Raw genomic sequence first — 17,816 nt, 5'->3', positions numbered from 1 at the left:
GGTGGTAAGCGGGCGAAGGCGGGGGGGACCCTGGACAGGTTGCCAATCCATCGCAGGGCTAACACATAGACAAACAACCACACGCACGCACATGCACTCCTATGGGCAATTTAGCTGCATGTCTTTGGACTGTGGGAGGAAGCCGGAGTACCCGGAGAGAACCCACGCAAGCACGGGGAGAACATGCAAACTCCACACAGAAAGGTCCCAGGTGGGGCCCGAACCTGGAACCTTCTCGCTGTGAGGCAACAGCGCTAACCACTGTGCCACCGTGCTGCCCCTCCTCTTGATTCTTGATTTATATAATTTAAGTGGGCGGGGGGCAGACACAGTCTCTATGGGGTACTGGGAGCGTTGGGTGGGTAGCAGCTGCAAGGAGACAGCAGAGAGGCGTGTAAGACTGTGACCCTGCATCCTGGACTCAACTCTGGGTTGTCATAATTTAGGTTGTAAAACAAACTCGTCCAGATTTCTAGATAAGAGAGCCGCACCACCCAAAGTGGGATGGATGGCGTCTCTGCTAATCAGACCAGGTTTTCCCCAAAATGTTTTCCAGTTGTCTATGAAGCCCACGTTATTTTCTGGGCACCACCTAGACAGCCAGCGGTTGAATGACATGCGGCTAAACATGTCATCACTGGTCACATTGGGTAGGGGTCCAGAGAAAACTACGGAGTCCGACATTGTTTTAGCGAAGTTACACACCGACTTAACATTAATTTTAGTGACCTCCGACTATCAGTGTCTTCCATGTCCAAGAGAAGTTCAAAGCACACCAAGGGTTCCTGAGTGTGTTCTTTCTCTTCTAACACTGTAATCCCCTCTTCCTCTCTGTCTCTATCCATTCAGCTGACGACTCTCCGAGTTTCTATCCTGGAGGATGCAGTGCCTTCCACCTCTAAGCACGGCACCACCCGAGGGCTGCCCATCAAAGACATACTGGAGTACCTTCTCCCTGAGCTGGATCTGTCCTGCCTTAGACTGTCCCTCAACACACCCAAAGTCACTGAGCAGCTGATGAAACTGGACGAACAAGGGGTAGGAGGACAAGTATTAATTTGCATAATCAGAGCTTTTTATGATTGTGTCCATTTGTTTGCCTTATTTTGCTTATACAAGAAGGGAATTTGTGTCTTGTGAGTTACTATATAGTACTCTGTCCTGACGTGAAGTGTTAAAGAAGTATTGTGTCTGCATGTTTTTGTGTTCCCCAGCTGAGTTTTCAGGTGAAAGTGGGGGTGATGTACTGCCGAGCAGGCCAGAGTACAGAAGAGGGGATGTACAACAACGAGACAGCCGGTCCCGCCTTGGAAGAATTTCTCCAACTGCTTGGGGAGAAGGTTCGCCTTAAGGGCTTCACCAAGTACAGAGCCCAGCTGGACACCAAAAGTAACAGTTCCCAGACACACTCCTATAGTAGATGAGACATACAGTAGACATACAGACACAAACACGCAGTTTGTGCTTTTATTCATACAAGACCCAGGTTATGATGCAGCAACCAGTTATCACAATATATTATATCTTGTGCTGCCAAGTGGCTCCAGCTTTTTTTTTACTAGCAATCCTGCTCTGTGTTAGTTTTTCTTTAGTTTTAGCAGTTACATGCAGGTTCAGGGTAGCATGTTGGGTTTCCCCTTCTTATATGGCACTCTACGTTATAGTGCTTGTACTTTGCCCTCTTTATTCACTTTTAGTCAAATATTTGCTTTAGGTGGACCCAGTTTTCTCATTCCAGCTTTGTACTTGTGACAATTTGACTTATCTTTTTTTGTATATTTTTATAGCTCTTGTGACAACAGTTATCCCTCAGTGGTTCTAATGAGTGCATAGATGTGCTGTAATAGTTTATAGAGCATCTTATTCACAATGACATTGATCCACAGTTCACTATTGTTTAGTTGTTTGGGCTATAGTAAAAAGTAGTCTTGCCTTGCATAAAAATCACCAAGCACAGAATATGTGAGAGAGTAACTGTACCTTTGATCTCAACACTGTATTGCTATATTTCCTGCAGCGGATTCCACGGGTACTCACTCCCTGTACACTTCATACAAGGACTATGAGATCATGTTCCATGTGTCGACTCTGTTGCCTTACACACCCAACAACAAACAACAGGTAAAAATGGAGAGACCAGCCTTTTGTGGTATACCATTAACTGTGTATCAGGAAGTGGGAAAAGTCCTTTGTTTGGAAAGACCTTAAAACAACTCCAACTATTTTCTTTTCAGCCACTAGAGGGTCTAGTGAGAATCATAGTGACACCATGAGCTGTTCCTAACTGCTGTTTGCCCCTCCCATCACATCCTGTTTCGTAGTGACTAAGGATGCCTGGTTGTGACAAACTGTACAAAATGCAGCCTCCAGTCCGAAGCTAGTGTTAGATGACTACCAAACTTTGCTAACCTACAAATTTCGCTAACAGATGGGGCTGATTTACAGAATGTACTTTGTCAACACAGTGTAGGGTAGCTAGAATAACAGGGTAGGGTACTCCCCTACCCACCTCCATGAGAGGGGGGTAGGGGAGTACAGAGATACTGTGTCCTGTCCTATTTTTACTTAATTTATCAGACAATTTGTGAAATCTTAGTTAAAGCACCTTAAAAGGAAGGCTGTGTTGATTATATCAGACTTGATTCCCTTTCAACTTTTATTTTAAAGGAACATTTAGCACAACATGTTTTTGAGTGCCATTAAACGGAATGGTTTGTATGACTTTGCTGTCAGTTCGAAGTCCCATACTTCTCTAATTAAGACTTTGCTGTTTTTCAATGCGTAGTTGCTGAGGAAGCGCCATATAGGCAACGACATAGTGACCATTGTGTTCCAGGAACCCGGTGCTCACCCCTTCACTCCCAAGGCCATTCGCTCTCACTTTCAACATGTCTTCATCATTGTCCGAGTGCACAATCCCTGCTCTGACAACACATGCTACAGGTGGGTCTTTGTGTTTGATCAAGAGAGAAAACAAAGCGGAACAGTAGTTAAAGTGGACATAATGAATAATGCATTGAGCAAGAAGGTGTACAGTAAGTGTCTGAGGACCCACAATGAAAAAAGTTTTGTTTTCTTCTAAACATGAACATGTGACATGATTTACATTTGTCCAAAAAAAAGGGAACCCCTTTCTGGATAAATGCAGGTCTTAAATAATCAGCCTACCAAAGCCTTGGAATGGTTTCTAATTTACAGTCTCAGACAAATTTGAGTGTGAAACTGTTCCTCACAGTGGTGCTGGCCCACACTCACTGGCCACTTTATTAGGTACACCTGTACAACTGTATGCAATTCAATTCAACACTTCCCCCTTACCATCTGTGTTTATGAGGCTCAAAATGTACAACACCAGTATAACACCACCTTTAACTGTGACCTCAATAATAGACATATAATTGAATTTATACATTTATGATAATTTCAGCAAAAACTGAAACATTTTGAGCTTCAACTAAACAGATGTTTCTTTAGTCTCCATATCTGGAGACTAAAGAAAGGCCAGGATGACCAAACCACAAAGTAATGTTTAATACAAATCAGGTTTTAACCTGCCATCTCAGTGCAGAGTTGGACTTTTGTTTTTTATAGGAACTTAAAAGCTCCAAGTAACTCTGAGTGCTACCAGCGATGCTATTTTCATGCAGGAGCACGAAGACAAAAACACTGACTCCAAGGCATAGATCAAACATAAAAGCTTGCTGTGTAACCACTGTTCTGTCTTCCTGAACAGTGAATGGTTTGTTTTTACTGTAGCTGTTCACATAAGTATACATTTGGCTGGCTGATTCTTGACCTTGCAATAATCAGACTGTGTGACATTCACACTTACGCATCACTGTCCCCGTGCACACACTTTGTCTTTCTGTGCTCTGCATACATGGATATTATTCACACATAGTTGCTCCCTTTTATTCGCATACTTCGGTTTGTCCTTTTACCTCTTTCCTATGCTCACCTCCACACACTTGCACACATGCACACACTTTTTTCCTTTGCACACTAATTCAGTCCTTCTCCTCACTACTCCTCCTCCCACTGACTACCACTTTGCCTTTGGGCAGCGAGAACTGGAGTGGTCTGAAGGAGTTAGCAGTATGCGCATGAAGTGTTCTCTTTACCCGGACATGCACGTGAGCAGGAGGGGCGTTGAAAGTAGAGTCCCTTTAGAGCTCAGAGAGTCCGCAACTCAGGAGCAGACGGGTCAGACCAACCTTCTCTGTCTCAGCTCACACCTGTGTTAAATCAGTTTTATTTTTTGAGCCGGTTTTCTTTTCTTCTTGCTGTCTTTTTTTCTGACCAGCCACTGTTCTTATAGTTTGTGGATCAAGATACCTGACTGTTTGCCACAAGCTTTTCCCTGGATGTTGTTCCCTGATGGTTTGAACAAAAGTATTGGTCCAGGCAAGAGAATACATGCTATGAGGATTTGCTACACCGTACTGAACAGTGTATCTTTTGAGTGTTGAATTGTATCTGTAGAGCAGAATTAAGTTAGCATTGGCCCAAATCACTTGGTCTAACAGAGATTCAGAATATTTTGCAGCAGTAATCAGAAGAGCATGTCTGGTTTTTGGTGACTCCAGGAGGTAAGTGTTTTCTACTGATGTTTGTATGTTGTGGTGCATTGGTTTTGTTAGAAACCATGCAGAGCAGTTGAATTGATTGCGGTGAATTGATTGTGCTAATTGAAAGGATTAGCAATGTCATGCAACGTTTTAGGGATATATTCAGGAGCATTTCCACCATAAATTTGCTGGCTTTGAGGATGGAAGTAGGCAGCGACTTGTGTGCTTGTTTGTGCAACCAACAACTGAGCGGAATCCGTGCTTCCATCTTGAGCTATGCAATATTGCTGTTCTAGAGGGAAAATCACAGTGGCTGACCGGAAGCACCAAAAATGGATCTGAGTGGGAGGAGGATTTCTGAAATGAACTGCTGCTTCATTTTGTAAGATGTCATAAAGAGAGACAAATCCAAACAGCGTGTTCGAGTAGGGGCTTTTAAAAATGCTGAAAAAGCTAAACAGGCAGGGACTACTCTTTTCAGGTGACAAAGTAACCACTTAGATTAAGAATACATGCTCAGTCTATCCAAGTAAAGCCAGTTTAGAATTTGTTCTGATGTTTTCTGAGGTGTGAGCACTTGTTATCTGACCAATCTAGCTCTATTAGCAGGCAGCTACATCTTATACACATTATTAACACATAGCTGCATTTCCACTTTCGGAGTCTAACAAGTGGTACAGCCTGTGATCCCCTTTACTGTCACTTACCATAACCTCACAGATTGATGGCGACATTGATCCCATTACAAATGCCAGCAGTCGGTTTTCATGGTTGGCAATCATATTATGAGAGCCAAACTATCATGGGAGTATTGCTTTTATGACATTATGGGGAAACCGAGTTGCCTTTTAGTAGAGGTTTGCACTGTCTGAGTGCTGCCTAGTTACTGTACACCACAGCCTCTGGATCCACATAAGCATTTCACATATTTGCAAACAAACACACCCATCACTCTCAGAAAGTCTTACAGGCACACATACTAACTTATAACTCAATTTCCCTTAAATGTTTGTTGTTTTGCATTTTCTCAAAATCTCAAATTATTCTATCTTGAAAAAGAGCATGTCAGTAATACGGTCTCTGCTTTATCTTTATTAGTAATGTGTATGTTATGATTTGTTGAGTCATCTAGTTATTAATAGCTTGTTGTTGCCTGCTGCTGAGATGGATTATGTTCAGGTCATATTGAGTCAGGTCGGGGGCATTAGAGGAGTAAGTGGCTCGGGGCCAGTGAGGTACTAATCTGCTGCTACTACTGCTGGTACTAATCTCAACCACTGCCTCAAAGTCACACAGGGCCGACAAGGCTGTAACTGTATCTCTGTTTAGGAAACCTAGACTGTTTGTGCTTGCTAGCTCTAGCTGTAGTGCTGCTTCCCCATACCATGACGTAGCAGAGAGTGGCAGGGTGTCAGCACTGGGCTGGCTTGTCAACTTTGATTGGATGTACAGTATAGTACTTAGATGCTGAGTGTAGTCAGACATGGTTCGCAACATTTCTGCTACAGTCAGTGTTCTGAATGGAGACTTGTCAGGGCTGCCACATCAGCTTATCCAAAGCTGTCTGGTCAAAAACTCCTGTGCTTTTAAGGATTCAAGATTTTTATTTGCCATTTATGCATAAACAGACAGTCTAGGCATATACGAATTCTTGTGCAGCTCTCCTTTGGAGTCAGGTAAGGAGTCGAAAGCCAGAAAGAACATTTAGTCTTAAAATAAAAAGTTACGTAAGGGCGACAAAGTATTAAAACACAATACACAAAAATAGGGTAATGGTATTTCCCCACAGTGAACTTCAAACATCGCACTTAGTAATCCACATGGCATTACGCTTGGTGAGGTAGTGATTGATTTTTGCACATATATTCTCACATTTCTCACATTTTCGTATTTGCCATCAGTCTTACTGCAGCAGGGAGAAACCTGTTGTAAAGCCTAGTTCTTTGTGTGATGATACTGTCCGCCCTGCTGTGCCTGAGGCTGTAGGTGCAGTTTTTGTGTCTGAGCAGAGTGTGAGCTGGGTGGCGTGGATCCCTGAGTATATTCTCTGCCCTTTTACGACAGCGCTGCGTGTACAGTGTGTCCATAGCAGGCAGTTCAGTCCCAATGATCCTCTCTGCAGTCTTTATGACCCTTTGAAGGTGTGTGGTGTTACCATACCAGACTGTGATGCCAGTAATGAGCATAAATCCTGGTATCTGTTTGCATGTATGCCCATTTAGCCCACAAATTAACCTTGATAGTTATCAGTAGGAATTGTAGGAATTATGAATCTAGAGTGTGTCTACAATAAACATGCTACTACCTGCTTGAGCAATTCAAATATCATCCTAAATGGTAAAATAATCCTAATATGTTTAGTAGAACAATTTGTTTAATTAATTTGTTGTACATTGAGCCTGACAGGTATGAGACAGCATTTCCTGCTTACTAATTTATAATAATCAAACTCTAGACAGCTGATATTTTCTTTTATTATTTATAAATTTTGTTCTTTTTATGCCCTACTTAAATCCCTGTATTTATGTATTAATGTATAGTATGTACTGATGTTTATTGGATAATTGTGGTATGAATAATGATGTGCAATAATTGGGGATTTTTGTTTGTCTGCTATTGTTGCTTATGTTTTTTACCGTAAAAAAACCCTTGGACAACCAATTTGAGCATTTGGAATTGGGGAGATGGAGGCAAACAAGGATTTTTAACACCCTCCTTTTTACTCACAGGTGAAACAGGTCAGAGGCAACAACACCTCTGGGATGAGAAAGATGTCTCGACTTTGTTTTCTATGAGCCCATGTGCTGCTTTTGCTTGCAGCATAACTTTTCTCAGGTTACAGGACAATGATGAAAATAAGTTGACAACTCTGTTTTTTGTCTCAGTTTATCCATACCAGTTTGTTTTTGTTTAATGCTATTTGGCTTATGTATTTATAATGACACATACATATCCAATTCTGTTTTATATCCATTTGTTTTCCTGTAGTCTATATTTTTGCAACCATATATCATTTTATGACAATCAGATTAAAACATTATATTAAAACAAGCCATACTTTTAAAGCACAAAGGCCTTTTAAAAATCAATGTGCAGATGTTTGTTTGTTTACAGTGACATCAAACCGCAGAACTCTCATTTTCTTCCTCCACAGTGTGGCTGTTACTCGCTCCCAGGATGTCCCCTCCTTTGGCCCACCAATCCCCAATGGTGTGACCTTCCCCAAGTCCACTGTCTTCAGGGACTTCCTGTTGGCCAAAGTCATAAACGCTGAGAACGCAGCCCACAAGTCAGATAAGTTTGGCGCCATGGCAACACGCACACGGCAGGAGTACCTACGGGACTTAGCAGAGCGTCATGTGACCAGTACTCCAGTAGAACCCGCTGGGAAATTCCCTTTCATCTCTCTGGCACACAAACGGCGCGAGAGGGTGCGTCCATACAGTGGGGCAGAGCTTCGAAGTCTGGGAGCGGTGACCTGGCAGGTGCATGTTGAAGATCAGGTAGCCGGTGCTGAACGTGAGTGCCTGCTGGCCATTTCAAATGACTTCATCATCCTACTGGATCAGGAGGCCAAAGCAGTTGTATTTAACTGCACCACACGTGATGTGATTGGTTGGTCAACGGGGAGCCCTGCCTCCCTGAAGATCTACTATGAGCGTGGTGAGAGTGTGTCATTGCGGTCCATCAATAACAACACAGAAGATTTTGGAGAGGTTGTCAAAAGACTGGAGGTCAGTGGGACACCACTACTGTCTATGACATTACACCCATAAGCCCTTTTATCTCTGACTATCATGAATGTTATTACTGCTTTAAATTATATTTATATTCTAGCTAGTAATACGGAAATCTTTTCCAATTTACACACATAAAATAAGGACCCATTTCTAAATCAGCCAGCCTCTGCAGCCTGAGTACAAAGGTTAGGGCCCTTTGGATTGTCCCTGTAGCCACTGAACAGTCTTGTAGACAACAAGTACTTTGTGAATTTTTTAATTGTTATCGCTGACTTCCAGTCCCATGATCGAGTTTGTGAGGCCATGCGATGCCCTGTGTCCACTTCCCTGACAACAGTAGTATGAAAATATAAGTATCGCTGATGTTATTATAGCAACATAAGGGCGTAGCCTCAAATTATACAATCACCCAAAAGCCACAGTTGTAGTGTTGACTCTATGATTAGACAGTAAGTCATGCTAAGCACAATATGTAGTCATTTGGTGATATGATATGATTACTGAGGTTTTTACTGTGGGATAGGTAATGACTTTTTGGTGGGGCATTTAAATCATTTCTCTGACAGAGCATTTTTAGTTGATGGTAAAACATTAGTGTTGCCTGCTACCAGCTCTGGCATGTCCCCCTTCTTGTAAAGCAGGGATGTTTTTTTCCACAGTCTTTGTTGTGGCTGACTGAAGCTCTGTTCCTGTTGTGAATCACTCCTGGGCTAGGTAGAGAAAGGGCTAGACAGGGTGTCTTAACAGTAAGCCATTATCAGGAGAGTGTGCTGAATAATTTAAGGTGCTTCTATTCATGGTATGTGGTTCAAATATGTGCCTCAGCTTATTTGGGTACGTTTTAGTATCAGGTCAGATTTATCTTAAAGCATGAGATTGTGGTGAAATTATTACATATTAGTTCACCTACAAAAGATATGGTTTGTAGGAGCATGTTTGCAAGTTTTATGCATTTCTCTTTCTCACTCCTTTGTCTGTTCTGTAGCTGTTGACTAAAGGCAGTCAGACCACAGACATGACCCTGCGCCGTAACGCACTAGGCCAGCTGGGCTTTCATGTCAACTTTGAGGGCATTGTAGCCGAGGTTGAGCCCTACGGTTATGCCTGGCAGGCTGGTCTCAGGCAGGGCAGTCGATTGGTGGAGATTTGTAAGGTGGCAGTAGCCTCACTGTCCCACGAGCAGATGATCGACCTGCTCCGAACCTCGGTCACTGTGAAGGTGGTTATCATTCCTCCTCATGAAGACTCTACGCCACGCAGGTAGAGTGGACAAAGATGATCAGTAAATGCAAAGGAAATTTTACCAAATGCAGTTGACAGTAGATTTTTGAAGCTAGCGTCTTCTGACTGTGAACACATCATGTGCCAACAGAGGTTGCTCGGAAATCTACCACATGCCTCTAGTGGACTACAAGAATCACAAGGAGGGCATGCCCTATGAGTTAAAGTTCCCCTTCCGCCCCACCAGCAACAACACCAGGTGGCCACGCACTACATCCAGCCCACAAACACGTGCTGCTGGCACTGGGGGGACCTTGATCAAGGCCCCACCTTCAGACTTTAGTGACCGGAACTCTGCTATTCCCCGCAGTGTGTCCAGTGATGGCCGGCCCCTTAACTCCAAAAGGTCACAGAATGCATATGATGCTGTTATGAAACCTTTGACACACTGAACTCAGAGCTCTCTGGCTCTAGTATGTCTTTGATGCCATCCATATGTTTCTTCACAGATATTCCCCAAGCAATGACAATTACGCTCTTGTCGGCACCATCATGATGGGTCGCACACTGCACAACACAAACTCCCCTTCCAGCCTCTCCTACACAGACTGGAAGGGGAGCTCCAGCCACTGGAGGCAGAAATCTATGCCTGATGGGTAGGTTTGCCTTTATAATGGATCACATACAGTACACTAAATTGGCCTGCTGCACTACTGTACCTGGCAACATAGATGACCTTTTCTGTCTCACTTCCAGGTTTAATAACAACAACTGCCATGACCCTGTGTCATCTGTGCAGCAGGCAGGTGATATGACCAGTGGGATCAAAGCGTCATCTAGCACTGGTGTTGGATGGACCCGAACTGGGGGGGCGGATGCAGGCAGCAGACTGGGGGACAAAAGCAATGCAGGTAAGAGGAACTCTGAAATTAGAACATGGTATTAGTGATAGCATCAGATGAAACATGACTTTCACTATGCTGTAACCTATCTACAGATCTAATTTCCTGTACGTCTTTGCTTTATATAGACACTGTGGTTTCCAAGGCAGTGATTTCTCGACTTCATCTGGCAGAGCAGAGCGACCACATGTCTCCTAACAAAAGCACTAAGGTGAGCTGGAATCAACAACACAACATATTGTATATAATTTTCTTCTTCCTAATTGATGGCAGGAAACAGATTGATGAGGGAAGCCCTGTGGTAACCAAACGACTGCTGTTGGCAAAGATTATGTACTTCTCAATAAGAGCTACAGTATGTGTATACCAACCTGTACTAAGACCAGTCACTGAAATATTTCTAACTCCTTAAGAACTACAGTGGCATGAGCAGGTGTGTGTTCTTCAAGTTATTTAAGTGATAAAGGTTAGACACATTGGCAAACTATTTTTGGGGAATATGTACAGACAGATATGGAGAATCATGTTTTTTTTTCCAAGTTTGATAATGATCATTTGATTTCTTGTCTGTCAATAGGTGGACACGCCATATTCTTCCAGCCAGTCAAGCAGCAACACGCTCTCCAGCAACGCCTCCAGCTCTGTGCACAGTGATGAGAAGTGGTACGAAGTTGGCTCACGTTCTGGAGTGCAGAGTGAGTTGGAGCTCAGCGGTTACCTTCAGGGCACCTCCACTGACAGCGGCATTGATGCCACCTCCTTCACTGCCACCCAAAGCAGCACATCTTCCTCCACTGGTGCCTTTAGGGGCAGCGAGAAAATCCCATGGCAGGATGACTCAGCAGGCAGCCAGAGGGCCACTGACACTTTGCCTAAAACAACAGACAACCTTGTTGCCATTGGAAGCAGTGAGAACCCGGAAAAGAGCCCACCAGCTCCTGACAGTGGCTCCTACAGCCGGAGTGATGGCGCCTCCCACTCCAGGTGTGCTGCTGTTCTGTTAGAGTCAGCTGAGGAATTTGTGTCCTGGCATCAATTTTTCATTAGACAGTGATTTGTTCTAGTCCAGATACTGTATATGCATGTATGCTGTAACATATATGATGGGAGAAGTCCAAACCTTCGCTCTTTGGCATTAAGAAAGGGAGAGAGGAACAATGAAATAACTGTGTGTGTGTGTGTGTGTGTGTGTGTGTGTGTGTGTGTGTGTGTGTGGTCTTTGCATTTGGTTGCATCTCCATCTCCCAGTGTACATTATAGAAAGGAAGTGCTTGAGTTGCTAGAAGTGCAAAATATGCTGAGTGCTGTTCCCTCTCATTTAAAGCCCACTTTCCTTGAATCAACTTTAGCTTACCTCCCTCTCTTCTCACCTCAGCCAGAAATAACTCTGCTCCACCACACCTGTACACTGGCAGCTTTATTATAGCATGTGCACACACACTTGTAGGCAGTCAAAACTTGCCATTTGAAAACACAAGCTTTTATGTCAAACTAAGGAGAAATGTTATTTGAATGTGCTGGTAATTAAGTGCAAAGACACAATGTCATTTTTTAAAGATCAATTCATCAGTTGATTCCATCTTCAGAAATTGTAGGAGATATAGGGATGGAACAAGTTTACTAAAGGTTTAGACAGTCTGGTTGTCTATATATGCAAACAGTCTTGATACAGATATCAACATATTTTTCATAGTTTAAACAACAGCAGCAGGCATCTAATCTGCTCTAGCTGCTTCTGTATTTTATTATTACATAAATATTAAAGTCTGTGATTCCTTTCTATGCACATGCCTTCATTTTCCAGCATGCTGAGTTCTGGCCACTCAGGGAGCCCAGTGGGTCAGGGCTGCATCCCCATGTCACCACAGGAGGAGGCAGCAGCAGCAGCAGCAGCCCCAGCCACTTCACCCACATCCCCTAAACCCCAATCCCCAGGGACCAAGAGTTTCTACCCTCGTCAAGGAGCAACATCAAAATACCTAATCGGATGGAGGAAACCTGGGGGAACCGTCAACTCTGTGGACTTTGGCAGCACTCGCAAGTAAAATAGGACTAGTTTCCACTCTCTCATGCAGTTCACTATGTTGTGCCTGCATTATCATTCAGTGTAGAAATGTGCCCTTCTGTTAGTGATGTTGATGTGACAGAGGCTATGGGAAGGAAGGACTTTTTGTCATCTTTTGTCCCAGTGACTGCTCAACTGATGTTGATGATTTTTAATGTGGTCAACACTGCCACCCTCTGGTATAACTGGGCTTTAAAGATATTTTATTAGTGGTGTTTGGTTACCAGGAAAGGGTGACTAAACTTTCAGAATTTCAACTTTTTTATTTAATTGAGGCAACACATCTTTGTGTTTAGGCCAAAGAGTGAATGCATCACTTGTGGCTAATGACAATGGTAATTTCACTTCCTGCAGCTGCTCAGCAGACCAGTTTCTTCTTCTGAAGCGATTAAATGGTTAAGTGTAATGTCATGGTCATGTCAAGAGAACAACTTATCATTCATAAATTGTCCCATCCTGTTTGGGAATTTGAACTGGTGACCTCTAATCACAGCCATGCTTTATTACATTCCAGACCACCGCCTCTATTACCTTTATTTGCTCTTTTTAAATTTTCTCATTGTCTGTGCGTCTTTTTGTGGATTTAAGAACTACACTATCTGTCTGAGTTAGGCTTTACTTTTATCTCCAGACGGCACCAGAGTGACTGTCACCTGGGTGGCCAGCTGCAGCTCAGGGCCAATCTCCGTGACTCCTCGTCGCCCCAGCGGACCACTGCCAAGTCCAGCTTGGAAGAAGACTTGAAGAAGCTCATAATGCTTGACAGCCCTCCACCCACTGCACATGAAGAGAAGGTGCTGAGAAAGGCTGTGGCTTAATTGTCTATACTGGTGATGGTAACATAGTACAGTGATTCATGACCATGGGCAGTTAAGCCAGGGAGTATGTGGGGAAACTCAGCTCAGCTGAAAAAAAAAAGGAAACTAAGATTTCATTTAAAAAAATTATATCAACCCAAGTCAGTTACAACTCATTTAACACCAACTAGCAAGTGGGCATAGAATTTAAATTAGTTTAAAAGCTATTAATGAGAACATACTTGGAACATGATGGGCAGGATCGATGAAGAGGTACTTGAGTTCAACTCAGGAATGTTGGGGTCTGTCTGACAAAACGGACTGGCAACCGCTGAGAGTAACATCTTGTTTTTTTTACTAGTGTTTATTTGAAAGTGACTCTTCCAATTAAATATTATTTTCAATGGATCTAACGTTGTTTTACTTGAATTTTGCGACTCCTTGTCTGTTTCCACCCCTGTGTGAAGCCGTTATTTCTGGGCCCACCGCCCAATCGTCGCTCACTCCAGAGAACACTATCAGATGAGAGTATCTACGGTGGGCAGAGGGGACCGTCCTCCAGCGGACAGCGTGATACCACCACTGACCTTCTGTTCAGCTGCTTGACCATGCCACGCTCACCCACTGCTCGCCGTGGACCAAGCCGCCGATCATCATACAAATCCCTAGGTGAAACTTCAATAGTACTTGAAGACAGAGGAGTTGGGAGTATGATACATATGTAGTTATAACAAAAGTAGTCACTTCGGAAAATGTAATATGCATCACATAATCTCATCGCCAAGTGCTTGCTCAAGGGGGATTTGTTGGGTTTTCCCTCTGTAATAATAGTGATAACAGTAAGGTCTAGACCTTACTTTGTAAAGTGTCCTGAGATGACTTTTGTTGTGATTTGGCGCTATACAAATAAAATTTGATTTGATTTGATTTGATCTGAAAAAACAGAGACTACACATGTCCAAAGGGCCAAAATATGACAGACAATATCAAATTAAATGTAGCATTGGTTTTTGTTGCAGCATTTCTCTGTTTTTCTGTCATGGGAGAGCAGAAACAAAGTGTGTCCAGTGTGTTTTACTTTGCTATTTATCTTACACAGGAGACTTGTCAGCCCCAGAGAACTCTGAGTCGGAGCAGGAGAAGCAGCAGCAGCAGTTGCAGGACCCTGTCCTCATGCCCCTGCCTGACACTGGTGCAGATGGCCCGCTGGATTGGGCCCACCTGGTAGATGCTGCCAAGGCCTTCGAGGGTAGGCACATATTGTGTTTTCATTTTTTCCCAGAAAATCATTGCAAATTAAAGTTAACTACTTTTATTGCTTTTCAGTAGAGGGTGGTGTCATTTCAGTTAATACCAGATGTGGGTACTGTTGCTCTGTATTGGTTCTTGCTCCAGTCCATCCATTATCTATTCCACTTATACTAATGAGGGTCACAGAGGGGCTGGAGCCGATCTCAGCTGACAGTGAACGAGAGGCAGGGTTCACCCTGGACAGGGCACCCGTCTGTCACAGACAAAAAAACACACACACCCACACACACACACACACACACACACACACACACACACACACACACACACACACACGCTCATTCCTACGTGCAACTTAAGGTCACCAATCAGCCTAAGCTGCATGTCTTTGGACGGTGGGAGGAAGCCGGAGAGGACCCACGTAGGCACAGGGAGAACATGCAAATGTGACACAGAAAGGCACACAGTTGGCCAGGGCTCAAACCCGGAACCTTCTTGCTGTGAGGCAACAGCGCTAATCACTGCACTGTGCTGCCCTGCCGCAGTTTAATAATAGTCTTTTGCTGTGTTTCCTTCAGAGCAAAGGCTGGTCTTCCTAGCAGCCCAGGAGGAGAACTCCATGGCTGAGAGTGCAGCAGCCACCATCCCCCAGCAGGCTGAGCCTCAAGCAGCCCCACTGAAACAGCCCTCACCTGGGTAAGAGGCCTTAGGTCACAGCCTGGGACCAGCCTTTGCTTAAATCCACTGGTGTCCAGCTCTGTTCCATGGAAAACTCTGCATAGTTAAGCCCTATGAAACACTACTGCAGCTACTACCACTAATTAGCTGCCTTTTCTACTTAATGCATACCTGTCTGTGAACATGACTTGTTCCAGTCTTTGTGTCCGATTGATAACCTGTATAAAATGAATTTGCACAGACAACCACTGCTTTGTCCCAGCTAATGGTCCCTTTTCACAGAGAGACTCCAGTTTGTCTGATGGGGAAGGTCGGCCAACTGGAGTCACTGGTGAAGGCACTACAGGAGGACCTGAGGAAAGTGAGTTATGATTCAGACTGAGAGCTCGTCTCCTGTTTTACTGAGACATACAGCATTTGTAAAGTCACTAGAGCTATTAAAGACTCCATAGTGATGCGGTGGGTAGAGCAGTTGTCTCCCAACCAGAAGGTTGAAGGTTCGAATCTCGGTGCCTCCAGTCCACATGTCGAAGTGTCCTTGGGCAAGACACTGATCCCCAAGTTGCCTCTGATGGATAGAGCCATCGGTTGAGTTGGCGCCGCAGATGGCTGCCATCGGTTCTGTACCGGAAACAAATTGCTTGTGTGTAACATACTTGGCCAATAAAGGTGTATTATCCTTATCCTTATAAATATCAGTTGATTGAAACTTTTTTTTTTTAGTTAATGCTGATGCTTCTGCAAATGATACTGTGAGCATTTCAGAATGCCACACAGCTGAAAAAACATAGAAAAATCAACTGGACTAGGTTTTTAGGTCAAAGACGTTTCAACTCTCATCCAAGAGGCTTAATCAGTTCTGCCTGACTGGCGTTGAGTCGGAGATATTTATCCCCTTCGGTGGTCTTTCAGTCCTTTGAAGGCCAACAGTGTCCCCTAACGACTGAGTCATTATAGCCCAGTATTGGTGAGAGTCGTTACCTGTCTTTGAACTCTCACCTGTGGACTGACGCCTATTGTCCTGGTGGGCGTGTTTGGGCAGAGATCGCAAAACAACTCTGTTGATTTTTCTAAGTTTTTCTAGCTTACTATGACCTGGATGACTGAGAATCTGCACGGACAGAATGCTACACAGTTTAACTGTAATGTAATTAACAAGCATTCATATTTTGAATAGCAATGCATGATAAATCTGATTTGTTTTGATATCAAAAAGTAACCTAGTTATTAAACAAACAGCTTAAAAACCAAATTACATTTTTTTCCAGAGGATTTGTAATTAATCTAATGTCATCAGTTGTGCTTTGAAGACAAAGATTTGAATAACTGAAGTAACCTTGATGTGTGTTTTTTCTTGAGCACAAGTAAAGATAAGGTGTGAAACGAAAGGTAAAAACCCAAAATTTCACATCAGATTGCTCAGGTTTTTTTCTAGTACTTTCTCGTTAATCATGAAGTGCATTATATAAATACGGACAAAAACTACGAGTGTCTTTGTCACATTCAGGAGAAGGATGCCAAAGCGTCACTGCAGGCTCAGATTCAGAGCCTGCGAGAGGACAACCAGCGTCTTCTGGAGGAATCCTACAGCGCCTCAGCCAAGCTCAAGAAGTTCACTGAGTGGGTTTTCAACACCATTGACATGAACTGATGCATAGAGCTGCTGATTGCTCTACATTAGGAGTCGGATAACTACTCAAACTGATCTAAAACGTAGTTGCTCAGTACTGTACACGCTACAGGATTAGTCACACTGTGACCTGTTTCTCTTGGGTTTTAACAAACCAGTGCCAACATGAAATTAACATGCCATCCTGTGATCATCATTACAAGACAGAACAGTTGAATACAGAAAAAAGAGCAGTAACTGTGTTACAGTTTTAATCAGCATGCACTCTCTTCATTAAGATTTCACAAATATTATGATACTTTGTGCCCATGTGAATGGATTGTTCCTGCATGCCAGCAAATGTTGCTGTGAACGTAAAAGGATTTAAATTTACTGTCCCAGTTTAGCTCCCCAGCTACCCTAATTACAAGTGAATAGCTTTCCAATTAAAAAGCTTCAGTTTATTCATCCCATGCAAGAGTAGGCAAAAATAGCCCTTCTATGAGAGAGGCTGACACGTTCTAAAAGTTCACTGACTTTGTGCTTTGTAATTTAATTGCTCTTTAGAGATTTTCCAAATTTCCTAATTCAGTGATAACAGCATTGATTACTTTTTATTCCTAACCAAAAGAAAAGAAGCTGCATGAGATGACGATGTCATCCCCTAAAAGAGATTATGGGTTTTCACTAACAGTGTGGGTAGGTAGATACAGACAGACAGACAGCCCTTGCATAGCACATGGTGGAAACCACTAAGGTCAAGTGCCTGTCTGTATTGTTATAAAAAGTGTAACAAATGCTTTTCTAGAGGGTTAAAAGCAAGTAAAACTTGTACAGGACTGCTGGTCACAAGTTGATGAAATGAAAAAATATTGTAAAAACACAGAAGTCGCTATGGAGACTGACAACTCAGTGTCTGATTCAGATTAATGTACTCTGTGTGTGTGTGTCTGTGTGTGTGTGTGTGTGTGTGTGTGTGTATATA

At 43.3% G+C, this 17,816-nt stretch overlaps 2 protein-coding genes across 5 annotated transcripts in view; both read left to right on the top strand.

Moving 5' to 3' along the window:
• Positions 1-17,816, top strand: part of LOC109967958 (signal-induced proliferation-associated 1-like protein 1) — a 71,081-nt gene that overhangs the window by 52,194 nt on the left and 1,071 nt on the right. The window contains exons 4-21 of one of the 2 annotated variants that reach the window (XM_020613893.1): positions 850-1,038; positions 1,215-1,389; positions 2,018-2,121; positions 2,786-2,943; positions 7,723-8,302; positions 9,294-9,568; positions 9,681-9,935; positions 10,039-10,185; positions 10,286-10,440; positions 10,560-10,642; positions 11,009-11,415; positions 12,236-12,472; positions 13,128-13,290; positions 13,761-13,962; positions 14,393-14,542; positions 15,123-15,240; positions 15,505-15,583; positions 16,730-16,842. In XM_020613893.1, the coding sequence (XP_020469549.1) occupies positions 850-1,038; positions 1,215-1,389; positions 2,018-2,121; positions 2,786-2,943; positions 7,723-8,302; positions 9,294-9,568; positions 9,681-9,935; positions 10,039-10,185; positions 10,286-10,440; positions 10,560-10,642; positions 11,009-11,415; positions 12,236-12,472; positions 13,128-13,290; positions 13,761-13,962; positions 14,393-14,542; positions 15,123-15,240; positions 15,505-15,583; positions 16,730-16,842 (3,590 nt within the window). Of the gene's footprint in view, positions 1-849; positions 1,039-1,214; positions 1,390-2,017; positions 2,122-2,785; positions 2,944-7,722; positions 8,303-9,293; positions 9,569-9,680; positions 9,936-10,038; positions 10,186-10,285; positions 10,441-10,559; positions 10,643-11,008; positions 11,416-12,235; positions 12,473-13,127; positions 13,291-13,760; positions 13,963-14,392; positions 14,543-15,122; positions 15,241-15,504; positions 15,584-16,729; positions 17,802-17,816 lie in introns of those variants that run through there. The other variant, XM_020613894.1, reaches the window with a different exon arrangement.
• LOC109967959 (regulator of G-protein signaling 6-like) overlaps positions 16,762-17,816 on the top strand; it is a 50,485-nt gene continuing 49,430 nt past the window's right edge. For all 3 annotated transcript variants that reach the window (XM_020613898.1, XM_020613897.1, XM_020613895.1), the window contains exon 1: positions 16,762-16,842. The gene's annotated coding sequence lies outside the window, so the exon portion shown is untranslated. The remainder of the gene's footprint in view (positions 16,843-17,816) is intronic.

This window comes from Monopterus albus, unplaced genomic scaffold, assembly GCF_001952655.1.
Source record: "Monopterus albus unplaced genomic scaffold, M_albus_1.0 scaffold140.1, whole genome shotgun sequence".
Classification (NCBI taxonomy): domain Eukaryota; kingdom Metazoa; phylum Chordata; class Actinopteri; order Synbranchiformes; family Synbranchidae; genus Monopterus; species Monopterus albus.
This window is presented reverse-complemented; position numbering and strand designations above follow the sequence as displayed.